This window comes from Pediculus humanus, genomic scaffold, assembly GCF_000006295.1.
Source record: "Pediculus humanus corporis 1103172107481 genomic scaffold, whole genome shotgun sequence".
NCBI classification, from domain to species: Eukaryota; Metazoa; Arthropoda; class Insecta; order Psocodea; family Pediculidae; genus Pediculus; species Pediculus humanus.
This window is the reverse complement of record NW_002987098.1, coordinates 76,135-93,926: the sequence shown is the minus strand read 5'-3', so window position 1 is coordinate 93,926 and position 17,792 is coordinate 76,135. Positions and strand designations below refer to the sequence as shown.

General features: G+C 34.3%; 1 protein-coding gene across 1 annotated transcript; it reads left to right on the top strand.

Moving 5' to 3' along the window:
* Positions 1 to 5,294: 5,294 nt before the first annotated feature.
* On the top strand, positions 5,295 to 16,635 carry Phum_PHUM136030 (collagen alpha-1, IV, chain precursor, putative; the record flags this gene model as incomplete). The annotated part of the gene is made up of 26 exons (XM_002424506.1): positions 5,295 to 5,319; positions 5,552 to 5,559; positions 5,977 to 8,430; positions 8,991 to 9,233; positions 9,312 to 9,533; positions 9,815 to 10,138; positions 10,228 to 10,392; positions 10,465 to 10,672; positions 10,754 to 10,848; positions 10,957 to 11,143; positions 11,220 to 11,416; positions 11,501 to 11,667; positions 11,746 to 11,954; positions 12,025 to 12,152; positions 12,231 to 12,669; positions 12,831 to 13,180; positions 13,409 to 13,675; positions 13,766 to 13,937; positions 14,029 to 14,274; positions 14,405 to 14,761; positions 14,986 to 15,201; positions 15,320 to 15,489; positions 15,563 to 15,764; positions 15,853 to 16,024; positions 16,097 to 16,200; positions 16,385 to 16,635. 26 exons carry the CDS (start codon positions 5,295 to 5,297, stop codon positions 16,633 to 16,635), a joined length of 7,578 nt encoding a protein of 2,525 aa, XP_002424551.1.
* Between the last annotated feature and the right edge of the window lie 1,157 nt (positions 16,636 to 17,792).

Sequence of the window (17,792 nt, the reverse complement as noted above, 5' to 3'; positions counted from 1 at the left end):
ATCATTATGATAAAAAGAGTGAAGATTCTTTCTCGAACAAACAAACAAACAAACGCGCTCGCACACACACACACACACACACACACATAATAATAATAATAATAATAATAAAATCATTTCTAAAAAAAAACAAAAGACAAATCAGTAATAATAATAATGATGATGATAATTACAGGAAAAAAAAAAAAACGGATAGAATTTAATTCAAATAATAAAAAAAAAAAAAATAAAATAATTGCCATGTTAGGAAATAATAATAATAATAATAATATGAAATTAAAAAAATATAATGAAAGGTATCCGATGGCATGTTTTTAAGAAAATCAATCACATTAATTAACAATAATAATAATAATAATAATAATAATAATAATAATAACCTTTCGTCAGCATCTTCATTCAATTCATTTCAATCTAGCAAATTTATTATTATTATTATTAATTTTTGGTAAGTTAGCATTTATATAAAATCATCTTTACTTCCTCGAATTAAAAAGTAAGATTTTTTAATAACTTTCAATATATATATATGTACATATGCACATTCGCACGCGCACTCGCACACACATTATTCCTTAAATGGTCATATGTAAATACGTCAGCAGTAAAAAATTCACAAACTATAAGATGAATAAACATTGCATAAGCTAAGTAAATAAATAAAAAATTAATCGTTAAGGGTTTTGAGTAAATAATTAAATAATCGCGCCTAAAAAAAAATTAAATAATAATAATAATAATAATCATCTCGGTCTCTAAAATGAGTAAGTAACAAAGAAAAAAAAAGAAGCTTATGCAGAAGAAAAAAAAAAAAAAAAAAAAAAAAAAGTTTCAAATAACATGTACAATATATAGAAACGTAAACAATCAAAAAAAAAAAAAAGGCGATTTTTTGAAATTTGAGATTTTTATTTTTCTTTTTAAATTTTTTTTTTTTTTTTTTTTTCAACAAATCAAAAGTAAAAAAAAAAAAATTGTTTGTTTAGTTTATTTAAAGGTTTTTTTAATTATTAATTTGCATATTATTATTATTATTATTATTTTCAAGCTTTTCGTCTTCTTCTCATTGTTGTGTAAATTTTATCATCATCATCATCATTATCATATCATAGATTTTAATCGTAACAATAATCACACGACGCAGACAAATTAAATTTAAAAAAAAAAAAAAAATGTGTAGGGGGAGGAGGAATAAATTAACGACGCATAAAAATATGTAACGCGCCTAAAAAAAAAAAAAAAGACTAACCCAACTTGGATTTTACGGTTATTTCCAAAAAAAAAATTTTTTTTTTCTATTTCTTATAAATATTATTTATTTTTAGTCGCAATTGTAGACATTTTTGGGTTGTTTAGGTCTGGGCGTTTTTTTTTTTTTTTTTTTTTTTTTTTCATTAAACGACAATTATTCTCAATCTTCTTCCCCCACTTTTAAATACATTCAACATTTTTTTTTTTTCTTTTTCTTTTTCTCACTCTACTACTACTGTTTTCATTTAAATTAAAATGAACCCTCCTCCATTTTTTTTTTTTTTTACCATCAATCAAATTAAAATAAAAATGAAAAAACAAATTTTTATGTATTTAATTATTATTATTATTATTTAAAATGGAAAACCAATATGTCTGCCTTATTTTAAATCTTTTGTTATAAATTTTTATTTTGTTTATCGCATAAAAAAAAAAATTTTTGCCCTTTTTTTTTTAAAAAAAAAAGATATCAAGAACTAATAAACCCAAAGGTTAACCTGACCTCAGGTCAAATGATACTCTGTGTCAACAAATAAGTCATTAATTTTTTTTTTTTTTTTTCTTCTTCCCAGAAATGCCAGTTTGCCAAGTTTCATTTATGTCACCCGTTCAAATAATAATAATAATAATAATAATTGACATACGCATCAAACGTACATACATAAAATTGTCATAGAGTTTGTCGTCCGATTACGCAACAATTAACATTTTTTTTTTTTTTTTTTGTTTACTTATAAAGAAAATTTTTCCGCTAATTTTTTTTTAACGTGGAATTAGAAAAATAATTTTTTTGTTTTTTGGTCTATGATAAAAAACTACCAGACATTATTCAACTCTTTTTTTTTTAATTTTTTCGTAAATATGCATTCAAACACACTTGGAGACAAAAAAAAATGTTCAAAATTATCATCATCATCATCATCATCAATAAGACATAATCAATCATTACACATAATAAAACAGTTACATCGTCATCATCATCATCATCATCATTTAATCATTTAGTTAAGAGAATTTTATTTTTTGATTTATATTTAATAAGGATTAAACAACAAAAAAACTATAATAATAATAATAATTATTATTATTATGTATTAAAGACGTAAAAGCATTGGAAATAGGGGTAGAAACAATTCGAAATGGATTATTATTAAATATTTTGCCAACGAGAACCCGCGGGATTTGTCTCGTGTCAATAATAATAATGATTTTAACGATAGTTTTAATAATAACGATAATTATTACGACCGTATATATATATTAAAAAATAATTCAAGATTTATTTACCCCAAATATATATAGTTTATCAATACAATTCTTGTGAACCCGGCTTTTTTTTTTAAACCGGAAATAGAATATTTGAATTAAATAATTATTAAACATTTGGCGGGTTTTTATTTAAACAATTAAAAAAAAAAAAAATTTGTTTAAATGACGTTAGAGTATTGTATCTTTTTCCCATGGTACTTTTTAAAATAATAAAAAAATATTCATAATAATAATAGAAAGTTAATGTTTAAAAAAAAAAAAAAAAAACTTACATTATTGTCCGCAAAAGTAATGTCAGAAAAAGCGATGAAAACGAAAACCGTTGAAAACACCGCAACTGTCGTCATGAGGAGGTGCGGCCCCATGACCGCTCTAAATGCTGTCACGATGCTTTCAGCAGCATTACTAGCAACTCATAGGCCCTTGCGGATTCGTCGCCAGACCTTGGCGGGGTGCAGTTAGGCAGAAAATCCCAAAGCAATCATAAATTTTTAATATAAAGTCAAATTTATAAAAAACAACGCGAATCCTTATACTAACCACGGTGGTCGCGTTCAAAAACAATAAATCGCACTCTATAGTTTAACATCGAGGGTTATCGTAAGACTGAAAGAGATCTTCTGGTAGAAGACGAAGAGGGGTCCAGTCTCGTGGTCCGCCCTTCTTCGCGTGCTTTGGTCTCGCCCAAACCAGCTCAACTCTTCAGTGGTAAGCGGACACGCGGACTCGAGGTTTTCGCTTAATTTTAAATAACGGGTATTTGAGAAAAGCCCTATCGAGGGCTCGGCGTGCGATGCCCAAAAACGGGCTTCGGTAAGTTGGATTTTTTTTTTTCTTTATTTTTTTCTTTATTTATTTTTTTAAATAAAATATAATATTTAATTAAAAAAATAAAATAAATAATAATAATTATTATTATTATTTATTTTATTTTATTTTTTAATGAGAAAAAAAATAAAAAATAAAATGATAAAAAAAAAAAAAAATTTATCGTTTTATTTTTTTTACTTATTATTATTATTATTATTATTTTATTTTAAATAAGAAATAAATAATAATAATATTAATTTTTTTTTTCTGTTCCAAAATTATTTCGTATTTTTTTTCGCGCAAATTCATATTTTTACCGACTAACCATTATTATTATTATTATTATTATTTTTTCAAATAAATTTTTTTTTTTTTTTACGATTTGTTGTTCTCGTCCGTTGAAAATGTCGGCACATTTTCACCGGAATGATTTTTTTTTTTTTAAATAATAATACGACATAAAATAATGTTATTATTATTATTATTATCGGGATCCGACACGAATTTTTAATTTATTTCGTCCGTTGTTAAATATTATTATTATTATTAGAAAAATAATAATTTTTTTTTTCTTTTTCTTTTCCAGACTGGTCGCTGCCCTCGCTTGGATTGTGATTTTTAATTTTATAGCTTGTGTAAGTAATTCATTTTTTTTATATATTACTTTTATTATCATTATCATTATTATTATTATTACTATTACTAACAAAAAAAAGAAAAAAGAAAATTAATTTTCGCATCGAATTCACACAAAAGTAGTAGTACTCATAATAATAATGAATAAAATCAAATTTTTCAAAAAAAAAAAGAAAAAAATCTTCTGAACTTTGACCCTGAGTATTTTGCGTCTGAAACCTTTTATTTTATTTTTTTTTTCTTAAAAAAATTAAAGCTCATTCAAATCAATTAAACTTGATTATGTTGTTTATTGATATGTGGGTAGAGAACCTAAAAAAAAAAAAAGCTCCATAATAATTTTTAACTATTATTATTATTATTATTATTATTTATTAAGTGATTTTGTCGTCTGCCGTCGTACGAAATATTTAATAAATAAATAAATAATTAACATTTTTTTTTTATTTTAAATAATTTGTTTCACGTAAAATATTTTTTTTTAAAAAAAAAGAAAAAGAAAAAGAAAAGAAATCGCGCCTAAAAAATTTTTTTTCTTAACTCGGTTTTTATTCTTTTATTACGCCTTATTTATTCTATGTGATTTTTTTCTTTCTTTTTTTTTTTTTTTTTTTTTTTTTTTTGGGGGCCATTTCTTTTATGCTTTTTTTTTTGTTTCTTGGGGTTTTTTTTTTTTTTTTTTTTTAGGAATAAAAAAACTAAAACAAATTTTTTTTCCCCGCCATTACGTTTTGCCAAAAAAAAAAAAAAAAACAAATATTCAAATAAATAATAAAATGTAAACGACCCTCAACCTTAAATTGAATTTTTCTTATCATTGTCCTTTTTATTTGACGACACCACCACCAACAGGTTATCATATATTCGACTTTTAGTTCTCTTCGGTAATATTCCTCAATAGTTCTTATGAACTAATTAATCAGCAAAATCTGTCATTGTCCTTTTTAACCTTTGACATAACCTCCTCTTCTAATTTTTTTTAAAAATACAAATCACTCTCATTTTAGATAGTTTAATTTTTTTTTTTTTTTTTTGCAAAAAATTTATTATTATATAAGTCAAAAGTTAATTGCACATTAAATCGATTTTATTCATTTTTATTTTTGATAAATAATAATAATAATAATTATTATTATTAAATATTTTATTTTAAAAATGAATGAAGAGGGGGGGGGAGGAGAATGGAGAGAACGTATACGCAAATAATGTTATACACCCTTGCCATATATATCCATGAGAAAAAGAAGAAGAAGAAACGACGATGAAAATATTTTATTATTATATTTATTTTTAAATTTTTTTTTTTATGAATGGAGGGTTTCTTTTTTATGAATGGGATGATATATAGTAACCGTAATTTTTTTTTTTTTTTTCATTTTACTCATTCAAATAAAAATATTATAAATATTATTTTATTCATCATTTTCAAAAGTTTGGTACATTACATGATTTGTGTTGAGATGGGATGCTGCTGGCTCTGGTGCAAATTATTGAAAACTTTTTTTTTTTCATTTCTCTCAATTTTTTATATTTTTCTATACATTTTTGCTTACATAAGCATATAAATTAATTTTTTTTTTTACAGGCGGACATGTTATTAAAAGATAAATTATTACCATTATTAATAATTTTTATTCATGTATTTGCAAAATATTAAAAGAATCGAATTATTTAATTTAATACAATTTTTTTTAAAATTTGAAACCAAAAAAAAAAGTTATTATTCTTTTAATGATTATCATTGTAAAATAATAACGTTAATATAAAATTCCGTTTTAATAAAATAACAAATCATACATATAGTAGATATTTTATTGAATTTAAAAAAAAAAAATAAAATATCTCGAATCTTATTTATTTAAAATTGGAAAAATTATTCAAAATCATACAGGTTTTAATAATTTTTTTTCCCGGAAATAATTTCCTTTAAAATATTTTTTTTTTATTTAAAATTTTAAATCATTGTCAGTTGCCATCTTAATGAACAATTGTTATATTTATTTACTATAGGAATATACAGCTAACGGCGAAGAATCCAACGGGGCAGATAATTATGACAGATACAGATTTAATTCAACGCGTGATCATTACAACAGAGACGATGAAGATAATGGTTATGGTGTAGGAAGTGAAGGAGAGTCAGATTTTTATGACCGAGGAGAATCATACGGAAATGGCAATGGTCATGAAAATGGATATGGTAGAAGTAATGGGAATGGAAAATCATACGGCCGAGGAAATGGAAACGGGAATGGTTACGGCCACAGTAACGGTAATGGAAATGGAAACGGATACGGCCATGAAAATGGCAACGGGAACGGATACAGTTATGGTAACGGTAACGGGAACGGAAATGGCAACGGATACAGCAATGGAAACGGAAACGGAGAGGAAAACGGCCACGACAATGGAGATGATAGTAGAGGAGCCGATAATGGAGATTCTTGGAGAAGAGTTGTTTACAGGCCATACGGAAATGGTAGAAATGGCTCGTACAATTCAGGAGACGGTAGATTCATATACCGATATACTTACATAGATCCATACGGCCGAAATGTAACCTATGAAGGTCCAGATCCACCTGGTGTCGGTAGGCAAGGCCACAGTTTTAAATTATTCAGTTCACCAAATTATTCTGGAAACGGTTACGACAGAGACGGACAATACGATCCATACAGTGCGGGAGGCACTGGGTATCCGGGTAACACAGACGACGAAGATAATGAGGATGAGTATGATCCTTACGGCAGAGACGGCGACGGACAATCAGGATATTCAAGATCAGGTGGACGAAATGGTTACTCTGCAGGACAAGGTTATCCTGGACAAGACGATGGAACAAACGAATCTGGTTATCCCGGTTATCCCGGCGGACCCGGTTTCCCCGGTTCACCAGGAAGCCCCGGTTACCCAGGTGGACCCGGATATCCTGGATCACCAGGAAGTCCTGGTTATCCCGGAGGACCTGGCTACCCCGGGTCACCGGGAAGTCCAGGATACCCCGGCGAATCGGATTACCCAGGATCACCAGGAAGCCCTGGATACCCAGGCGGACCTGGCTACCCAGGATATCCAGGAGAATCAGGTTACCCCGGATCACCAGGAAGTCCAGGATATCCTGGCGGACCCGGCTACCCAGGATCGCCAGGAAGTCCAGGTTACCCCGGCGGAACTGGCTACCCAGGATCACCAGGAAGCCCGGGTTACCCCGGCGGACCCGGCTACCCCGGAGAATCAGGTTACCCTGGATCACCAGGAAGTCCAGGATATCCAGGCGGACCCGGATATCCCGGCGAATCGGATTACCCAGGATCACCAGGAAGCCCTGGATACCCAGGATCACCAGGTAGCCCAGGCGGACCAGGCTACCCAGGATCACCAGGAAGTCCCGGATATCCAGGCGGACCCGGATATCCCGGAGAATCAGGCTACCCAGGATCACCAGGAAGTCCCGGATATCCAGGCGGACCCGGATATCCCGGAGAATCAGGCTACCCAGGATCACCAGGAAGTCCAGGATATCCAGGCGGACCCGAATATCCCGGAGAATCAGGCTACCCCGGATCACCAGGAAGTCCGGGCTACCCAGGCGGACCAGGCTACCCAGGATCACCAGGAAGCCCAGGTTACCCGGGTGGATCAGGTTACCCCGGAGAATCAGGATACCCCGGCGGACCAGGCTACCCAGGATCACCAGGAAGTCCGGGTTACCCAGGCGGACCGGGCTACCCCGGAGAATCGGGCTACCCTGGATCACCAGGAAGCCCAGGATATCCAGGCGGTCCAGGTTACCCCGGAGGACCAGGCTACCCAGGATCACCAGGTAGTCCAGGATATCCAGGTGGCCCAGGCGGACCAGGTGGATCAAGCTACCCCGGAGAATCAGGTTACCCAGGATCACCAGGAAGTCCAGGATATCCGGGCGGCCCAGGCGGACCAGGTGGACCTGGTGGACCAGGCTACCCCGGAGAATCAGGTTACCCAGGATCACCAGGAAGTCCGGGTTACCCAGGAGGACCAGGTTACCCAGGAGGTCCAGGAAGTCCAGGATACTCTGGCGGGCCCGGCTATCCAGGATCACCAGGAAGTCCGGGTTATCCTGGGGGACCAGGATATCCAGGCGGGCCAGGCTACCCGGGATCTCCGGGAAGTCCAGGATATCCGGGTGGACCCGGGTACCCTGGTCGAGGAGATTATCCGGGTGGTGCAGGAGGTGACGGTTTCGGAAGAGGCTCGTATCCGGATGGGTCAGGAAGCGGTAATGGAACTGGAGATGGTACTGGTTACGGTAGAGGTTCCGGTAGACCGTCTTTCCCTGGTTCATATGGTGGGCCATTTGATGGTAGAGGAAGTGGTTTCGGAAGAGGAGGCGGAGGTGATTCTTATGCCATTTTACCAGCCGCTGGTAACTGTAGTAGCGCTGCATTATGCTATCCGAAATGTTACGCAGAAAAAGGAAATAGGGTAAGTTTTTATTTTTATAATAATTTTTAATAATAATCCATCAGTTCAAAGTTCTAATTATTTTGAGAGTAGGATGATTCTAAGAGTATAGTATTTAGTGGAACTAAATTATTAAATTTAATGTAAATTTAAAATCGTGTTTGATTTTTTCATTTTACTACTTGATACTTTAAATGGCCTGGTGTTTTATTTTAATGAATTATATACATTAAAAATTTAATGATCTTAAAATTTATGTTACGTACTAATCATTAAAAGACCCGTATAAATTTTTTTTACGCCCACTTTTTTTTAATATCCTCAGGAAATCGTACTAAAAATTAAATAAAATGACATTAGGAATTTTTTCGAATATGACTAAACTTTAAATATTAAATTATTTTTTTATATTATATGAAAATAAAAATTTAATTTTTCACAACAGCAAAATGACATTAAATGCTACATTATTTATCATGTTGTAAATTTGTATTTAATTATTATAAACGTATAATAAAAACTTTATTTTAATGAGGTTTTGCTAATAAAAATAATTATGATTCTTTTCTTTTTGTATAAAGGGTCCACCAGGTACAACTGGTTTGCCTGGTCCTAAAGGACAACAAGGATTCCCAGGAACTGAAGGTTTGCCCGGACCAAAAGGTAGCAAAGGTGAACCCGGCCCTGGAGGTCCCAGAGGACAAAAAGGAGATCGTGGAAAACCAGGAAGACCTGGATTTCCCGGAAGACATGGTCTTCCTGGACCCCAAGGACCTCCCGGATCAATTGGAACTCCCGGTGTTGATGGCTGCAACGGAACTGATGTAACTTTATTTTAATATTTTTCATTGATTTATTCAGTTGTTTTTTTTTTTTTTAATTTATGCAATTTAACAATTTAGGGTCCTCCGGGTCAACCTGGATTCCCAGGTCAACCAGGACCAAGAGGTTTTCCTGGAGTAAAAGGAGAAAAAGGTTACAAAGGTGAACCAGCATACGTCGGAAGATTGCCTAAAGGACAAAAAGGAGAACCCGGAAGAGATGGTGTCAGAGGCTCTCCGGGAGCTCCTGGTTCGCCCGGTTCAATTGGTATTCCTGGAGAAAAAGGAGATACTGGTCCTCAAGTAAGTTAGAGGAAATATAAGTTAAAGTAAGAATAAAATTTAAGTTTAAATGCTGAACATAATATAAAAAGAAAGTAAAAATTTTCCATTTACAAATTAAATTTCTCTAATTATTTGATATAAACATTAGGTTATTTTTAGATAATAATTCTTATTTATTATTATTTTTAGATAATAATATATTATTTTAATTGTCGTTAATTTTAGTCTAATATTCTTTAATGTGTAAATTTAAAAATGAAAATGAAAATAAAAAATATTTTTTAACTAAAACATTTTAGGGACCGCAAGGACCTCCTGGACAAAAAGGAGAAAAGTGTACTCAAACATTAGTTTACGAAGGAGATAAAGGTGAAAAAGGAGACAAAGGAGAGAGGGGTCCGCAAGGTCCACCGGCAACTGTACCTTATAATTACTTCAAACTGTCGGAATCTAGCACCCAAATAAAACCGTCTGCTCCCGGAGATAAAGGAGACAAAGGAGAGCCGGGTTATTTCGGTGCTGAAGGACAAAAAGGAGAACCGGGGCCACCAGGTGAACCCGGTTACCCTGGAGAAGCTGGTGCTATGGGAGAAAAAGGTTTACCAGGACCCCCTGGACCTCGAGTAAGAATAAAATTTAAATTTAAATAATGATTATGAAATTTAAAATCATTTGAAAATCAGCCTCTAAAAAATTATAATAATTTCAATAGGGAAGAGACGGGTTTGCAGGTCCCCCGGGTCCTGTAGGCCAAAAGGGAGATAGAGGGTTTGACGGATTAAACGGTTTGGTTGGTAGACCAGGTCAAAAAGGAGAACCTGGAGTGGATGGACTTCCAGGACCTCCTGGTTTAAGAGGAATACAAGGACCTCCTGGAGTAAGTACTTTATATAGTAAGATAAAAATTTGTGACAAGCCAACCGAGAACTAAATTTTATTGTTTTCATAGGGTGGAAAAGGAAGGCCAGGCCCACCGGGACCAGCTGGTCCTCGGGGTTATCCTGGGCCTCCCGGTCCAAAAGGTTTAGATGGATACCCTGGAGAACAAGGACCTAGGGGACCTCAAGGTTTAACGGGAGGTCCTGGTGTTCCTGGCAGGCCAGGACCAGAAGGAGCACCTGGCGAAAAAGGAGCAAAAGGAGAACCTGGTTTACAAGGTATACCTTGATATTTTTATTATGTGATAAAAAGATTTTTTTTTTTTTTAATATTAATCGTTTCGTTTATTTTACTTGAAGGATTTCCCGGAGGAATTGGGCCAAGAGGATACACAGGTCCTCCAGGACCACCTGGACCGAAAGGAGTAAGAGGAGAAACCGGAATATCAATAGTGGTATGAAAAATATTTAAAAAAATTAATAAAGTTATTTTAAAAAGAAGTACTTCAACGTAATTTTTTTTAAAAATAAACATTAAAAACCTGTTAATAAATTTTTTCAAGGGTCCTAAAGGAATGGATGGATCACCAGGAGCTGATGGTGAAAAAGGAGCAAAGGGAGAAAAAGGATATGCTGGGTTGCGAGGTCTTCCCGGTGATTCTTTGCAAGGTATACCTGGACCTCCAGGTAGAGTAGGAGCCCCAGGAGAAAAGGGAACAGATGGTCGCCCTGGTGTTCCCGGCATGCCCGGTATGTTTCACTTTCTTTGATAGTTTTGGAGTAAGGGTGTAAAAATATATATTCATAATAAATATTATAATTAAAGGTGAAAGAGGACAAAAAGGAGAAATGGGAGGACGATGTCAAAATTGTGCTCCAGGAGTGCGAGGAGAAAAGGGTGACAGGGGAGTGGATGGGTTACCGGGAGCCATTGGACCAAGAGGTCCTCCTGGTGAAAGAGGATTCCCAGGAGAACCAGGAGTTGATGGAATTCCTGGATTACCAGGCCCTCCTGGAAAACCGGTTAGCTATTTAAATTTATTTTTTGGCAGGTACAAAATTTAAAAAATATTTTCTTGCTTTTTAATAATAAAATTTCAAATTAAGGGAAAAGATGGTATTCCCGGAGCGCCAGGATTACAAGGAGAAAAAGGAGCTTCGTATTTTGTAGCCGAAAATTTGGTAAAAGGAGCCAAAGGAGAACCTGGACCAAGAGGGCCACCTGGTAGACAAGGTTCACCTGGACCCCCTGGTCCGCCAGGTTTTCAGGGAAGGTAAACAATTTAAAAAATTTAAATTTATTTTATTGAATTATTTAATTTTTAGTTCATTAATAAAATTATAACTTTTAGACAAGGTGATGTAGGATTCCCCGGAGAAAAAGGAGACTCAGGTGAAAAAGGTAGCCCTGGATTGGATGGTGCACCCGGAGCATATGGTATACCAGGACCTAAAGGAGAGAAAGGTACTAGTGTGAAAGGAGAACCTGGTATACCAGGGCGTCAGGGAGATAAAGGAGATAAAGGAGAACCGGGAAGATATGGTCCCAAGGGAGAGCCAGGTATGTTTTAATTTAATTACTGAAAAGTTTTAAAAATTATGCAAAATTTTTTATATAAAATACTTTACAGGTCTCTGTCCTGTTCAAAATATTACTGAGGGATTGAAAGGAAATAGAGGTTTCCCTGGAGAAAAAGGAGAGCCAGGTCCACCCGGAAGACCAGGATGGCCAGGTGAAAAAGGATTACAAGGATTGCGGGTACGAATTTTTAAAACTGAGAAATTTGCTACTATTTTTGTTTTTCACTTAATATTTTCATAATGGTATTTTCATTAGGGTGAAGCTGGACCAATTGGAGCGCCTGGAATACCAGGACCCGTAGGACCACGGGGATTACCCGGCCCACGGGGTGATAAAGGAAATACTGGACCAATGGGTTTCCCAGGTGAACCAGGAAGAGATGGACAGCCTGGTCCTCCAGGACCCATTGCTCCGAAGGGACAAAAAGGTGAGCCAGGTATTCCAGGAATAGGACCTCCAGGACCTATAGGAGCACCTGGTGAAAAAGGAGACAGAGGACCCATGGGACCACCAGGGAAATACGGAGTTAATGGGGCTCCAGGATTGCCTGGGGCTCAGGGAGAAAAGGGAGACATAGGAGCTCCCGGATTAGAAGGATTACCGGGTATGAAAGGAGAACCGGGAGAACCAGGACCAATTGGTCCTCCGGGATTACCTGGACAGCCTGGTACTCGAGGATTTGATGGTCCTAAAGGTAATTATTTTCATTGAATAATTCGTTTTACCACTAGTTTATTTTATAAAATCTCAAATTGATAACAATTATGATGAATGTAATAATGATAATACAAGAAAAACAAGATTTTTCCTTTGAAAACGGCGTTTATTTCTAAAAATCCGTTTTTGTCTTAAAAGGTGACAAAGGAAAGCCAGGATTAGGTGGTCGACCAGGAGCTCCTGGTTTCCCAGGTGCTAAAGGAGATCGAGGTGTGCCCGGTATAGATGGTCCGAAAGGTTTCCCTGGACCCAGAGGTTTACCAGGTCCTCAAGGAAGACCTGGAGTAGATGGGTTTAATGGAATGAAAGGAGACAAAGGTGAAGCTGGATTTGCAGGAGCACCCGGATTACCTGGAATGGACGGCGAAAAAGGTTTCCCTGGTTTACCCGGTCAAAAGGGTGACACTGGCTCTCCGGGATTAGTTGGACCTCCTGGTCCAGTTGGTCAAGTAGGACCTAAGGGAGAACCCGGACGACCTGGTTTACCAGTGAGTACTATTCAACAACAGTAAAAATCGAAGTTATTCTAAAACTTTAAAAGAATTAAAATAAATCCTATACGGTCTAATTAACTTGAATGCTAAAAAATATTAAATTAAATCTATTTTCCGTTTTAATTTATTTAGTACATATTTTAATTAACATTTAATTATTTTGTATTTTTTTCTTGTAATAATTTGAGTAATTCATTAGTACGCACTTATTTAAAATTTTAGGGATCTAAAGGAGAACCCGGATTAACTTCTGAAAAGGGTCAAAAAGGAGAACCTGGTTTCCCAGGATTAAGAGGAGCGCCAGGTTTAAAGGGAGCAGACGGTTTCCCAGGACAAAAAGGTGACGCAGGTTTACCAGGAATTGGAAGACCTGGTCCTAAAGGAGATAAAGGTGCAGACGGTATTCCAGGACTACCGGGTATGGACGGTTTACCAGGACAAAAAGGTGATACAGGATTCCCCGGATTATTAGGACAAAAAGGAGATAAGGTTTGCACATTTTAAAAACAACTAATTGATGTATCTCAAAAAAAAAATGGGAATTTAAAAATGGTGGTAAAATACACCCAATGCTTTTAGGGATTGGCTGGAGCCCCTGGACTTCCAGGATTACCTGGAGCTGATGGTAGACCAGGGGAACCTGGTCCTCCTGGACTGAGCGGAGCTCCAGGGTTGCCAGGTCTCAAAGGAGATCGAGGATTCCCAGGAAGAGAGGGATTAAACGGATTAAAGGGAGAGCGTGGTCCTGGAGGTGATTAGTATTATTGTAAAGGAATGAATACTTAATGAATTCCCTTCGAATAAAACTAAAAAAATCTGTTTGTATTTTTATTTAAAAACAGGAGCTCCTGGAGTAGTTGGTTTTCCTGGAACTCCGGGAGAAAAAGGAGATAGAGGACCCCCCGGACCTGTCATTGATGTCAAGGGAGATAAAGGAGAACCCGGTCTCCCAGGATTACCGGGAGCTGTCGGTGAACCAGGAAATCAAGGAATTGCAGGTCTTCCAGGAGCTAAGGGTGAAAGAGGAAGCCCCGGACCAGCAGGTTTGAGAGGACCTCCAGGATTCGTCGGCGAACGAGGATTTAAAGGTAAAGTTAAAATAAAAACTTGATTATTTTTTACAATTACAATTAAACAAGACGTCACAAAGTACTATGGTTTAAATTTGAGAAACAAAAAACAAGCGTTTTTAAAAACTTTTGGCGAATTGAATTTTAGGTGAAGCTGGTGCTCCCGGAGTTCCTGGATTGCCAGGACTTACAGTTAAAGGAGAAAAAGGTTTACCTGGATTAATGGGTAAAAATGGACGAGATGGTGCTCGTGGAGCTCCAGGAGAAAAAGGTGAACCTGGACTTCCTGGATTACAAGGTGTCACAGGACCACCAGGCCCTGTGGGTAGACCCGGATTGCAAGGAGAAAAAGGAGATTCTGGACCACCTGGCTTTAACGGATTACCAGGACCTCCAGGTCTGAAAGGAGAACGCGGAGCAGATGGATACCCAGGATTAACTGGAGAAAAAGGAGATCAAGGTTTACCGGGGGTTGGAGGTTTACCTGGTGAAAAGGGAGATCAAGGTTTTCCAGGCATGTAAAAATTTTAAAAATATTTTTTAATTCTAATTTTCGTTAAAACTTTTGACAGTACTTTTAAATATGGAAAGTATTCTGCCTGACAAATATTTGAAAATGAAACCTCTTTAATTGTTTTTTTTTTTTTTTTTTAAATATTATTATTAACAATTAATAATACTTTCTGTGCAACTATATTTATTCACTAATATTAATAAATTAATAAACAGGAGAACAAGGACCGCCTGGATTCCCAGGTGCAAAAGGAGACCAAGGATTTAATGGCATTCCCGGAGCGGCTGGTGCACCAGGTATGAAAGGTGACAAAGGCTCTTCTGGTTTACCGGGTATTGACGGATTTGTAGGACAAATGGGTTTCAAAGGAGACAAGGGAGAACCCGGATTACCTCCTCAGCAAGGTCCTAAAGGAGATAGAGGTGCTCCAGGTAAGTTAAAAAAAAAAAAATAATCCAATTTTAAACAGATGTTATTTTTTTAAAATTCTTTTTGATTTTAAATTCGAGTTTTACGTAAGAAATATTAAGTAAATTATTATTATTTTAGGTTTCCCTGGACCTCCAGGTCCTCCAGGATTAAAAGGTTTAGACGGAGCCCCAGGAGCCCCAGGACCCAAGGGAGAACCCGGTAGAAGAGGATTAGACGGACTTGTAGGTCCAATAGGTCCACCAGGAGAACCAGGCGTTCCAGGTCCACCCGGATATGCCGGTGCACCCGTAAGCGTTGTTTACAAAAACATTTTTCGCATCGTTTAAAATTAGATATGAGCATGTGTGATTCTTTTTTTAGGGAGCACCGGGTCTTCCAGGTGATAAAGGAGAACCAGGACAGCCTTGTACTAGAGCTCCAGATTATCCTTCTGGAATTTTGTTGGTTCGTCACAGTCAAAGTACACAAATTCCTAGATGTGAACCGGATCATATTCAATTATGGCAAGGATACAGTTTACTTTATATTGAAGGAAATGAAAAAGCGCATCATCAAGATCTTGGTAAACTCTTTTTACAGTGTAGAGTTTTTTAACGTAACTAAAATCGTTACTGAAAATAATAATTATTATTTATTGAAAAATCATTTAGGTTTTGCTGGATCGTGCGTGCAAAAATTTAGTACGATGCCTTTCTTGTTCTGTGACTTCAATAATGTATGCAATTACGCTAGTAGAAACGATAAGTCCTATTGGTTATCCACTAATTCGCCTTTACCAATGATGCCTGTTGAAGAAACAGCCATTCGCCAATACATTTCAAGGTTATACGCAGATTATTGAAAATAATGATTATCGTGAATCGTATTACACATTGTGAATATATTTGATTTTAGGTGCGTAGTCTGCGAGGCACCATCCAACGTTATAGCGGTCCACAGTCAGTCTCTTAATGTGCCCGAATGTCCAGAAGGTTGGGGCTCACTATGGATCGGATACAGTTTTGTTATGGTAAAATAATAATTAATAAATTTTTAAACCCCTGTGCATTTTCTAATAGTAGATATAAATTCTAATTATTCTTTACCCTTTAATATTACTTATGTAAATTTTAAAAAAAAAACGTAATTATTTTTCAAATTTTTATTAACGATTGTATTTTTTAAAATTATTATAGCATACAGCTGCCGGAGCAGAAGGTGGAGGACAATCACTCGCAAGTCCTGGTTCTTGTTTAGAAGACTTCCGTGCCACGCCATTTATTGAATGTAATGGAGCCAGAGGTACTTGCCATTACTTTGCCAACAAATTCAGTTTTTGGCTTGCCACTATTGAAGATCGTGATCAATTTAAGGCTCCTGAAAAACAAACTCTAAAGGAAGGAAGTCTCAGAACAAGAGTTAGTAGATGTAGCGTATGTATTAAACTCGTGTAGCACCAAATAAAATTTATGTAAATCAAACTGCCAAAAATTTTATATTAAAAAAAAAAAAAAAATTTTTTTTAAAAATCAAAACATAATTGCTATGGTTGTAAGTCAATTTATTAAATAAATTTTTTTTTAATGAACGCTTTATTGAAACAAAAAAAAATTCAACTACGAAAAGAACTTTTAAAAATTTTTATAACATTAAAACATTTTTAAAAAATTACAAAATTAACGTTTGGCAAAATTTAGTAGCTTTAAATGTTTAAATATTTTTTACTTTATTTTAAATAATCAATTTTGAAAAATTATTGTTTTCATTTTAATTAATAAGATAAAATAAAAATTATATTATAAAATAATAATAATAATTGACTCAACCAGATTAAGACCAAAGTTTTAATTAAAAATAATTTATAAAAATTTGTTACAGTAAATAGGTTTTAAATTAACAATTTTTTTTTTTACAAGCATAAAATCTAGCTATAACTAAAATTTTTAAAAACACCAAAATTTTCCTTCTATAATTTAAAATATTATTATAATTAATTAATAATAATTGACAATATTTTTAATCATGATTGTTTTTTTTTTTTTTTTGTGCCATAAAAGGTAATACAGTTTTAACCACTGCCATTTTTGTATAATAATAATAATAATTATAATAATAATAATACAAATATTGTAAATTTAATAGATTAAATAGAATAATGTTATGTAAAATGTGATTTTAGTTTTTGTTGTTTTTTTTAAATACCTTTAAACTTTTTCAGTACTTAGGGTAAGCAATCATTAATTTCTTTTAAATACATATAAGTTGAAAATTTTATTAAATATAATATATTATATTAGTAGTGGCAAATATAATGTTATACTAATTACAAATGAATTTTTTAACCTCTCTGTGAATAATATTAATTGTGTAAATTATTATTATAAGGAAATGATGATAGATTATCTTCTCAAATGTCTTCTATTAGGAATAGTAGGAAGTAATGACAACATTTAAATAAATAAATAAAACAAGTTTGCAACTTGCGATTATTAAAAAATCAGGACAACAAAATTTTCAAACGAAGGAATAAGTTTTTATTAGATTTTAATAACATAACTAATATGATGTTATTATAGTTTTTGTTTTTATGATGGGTCAATCGCAGACAATA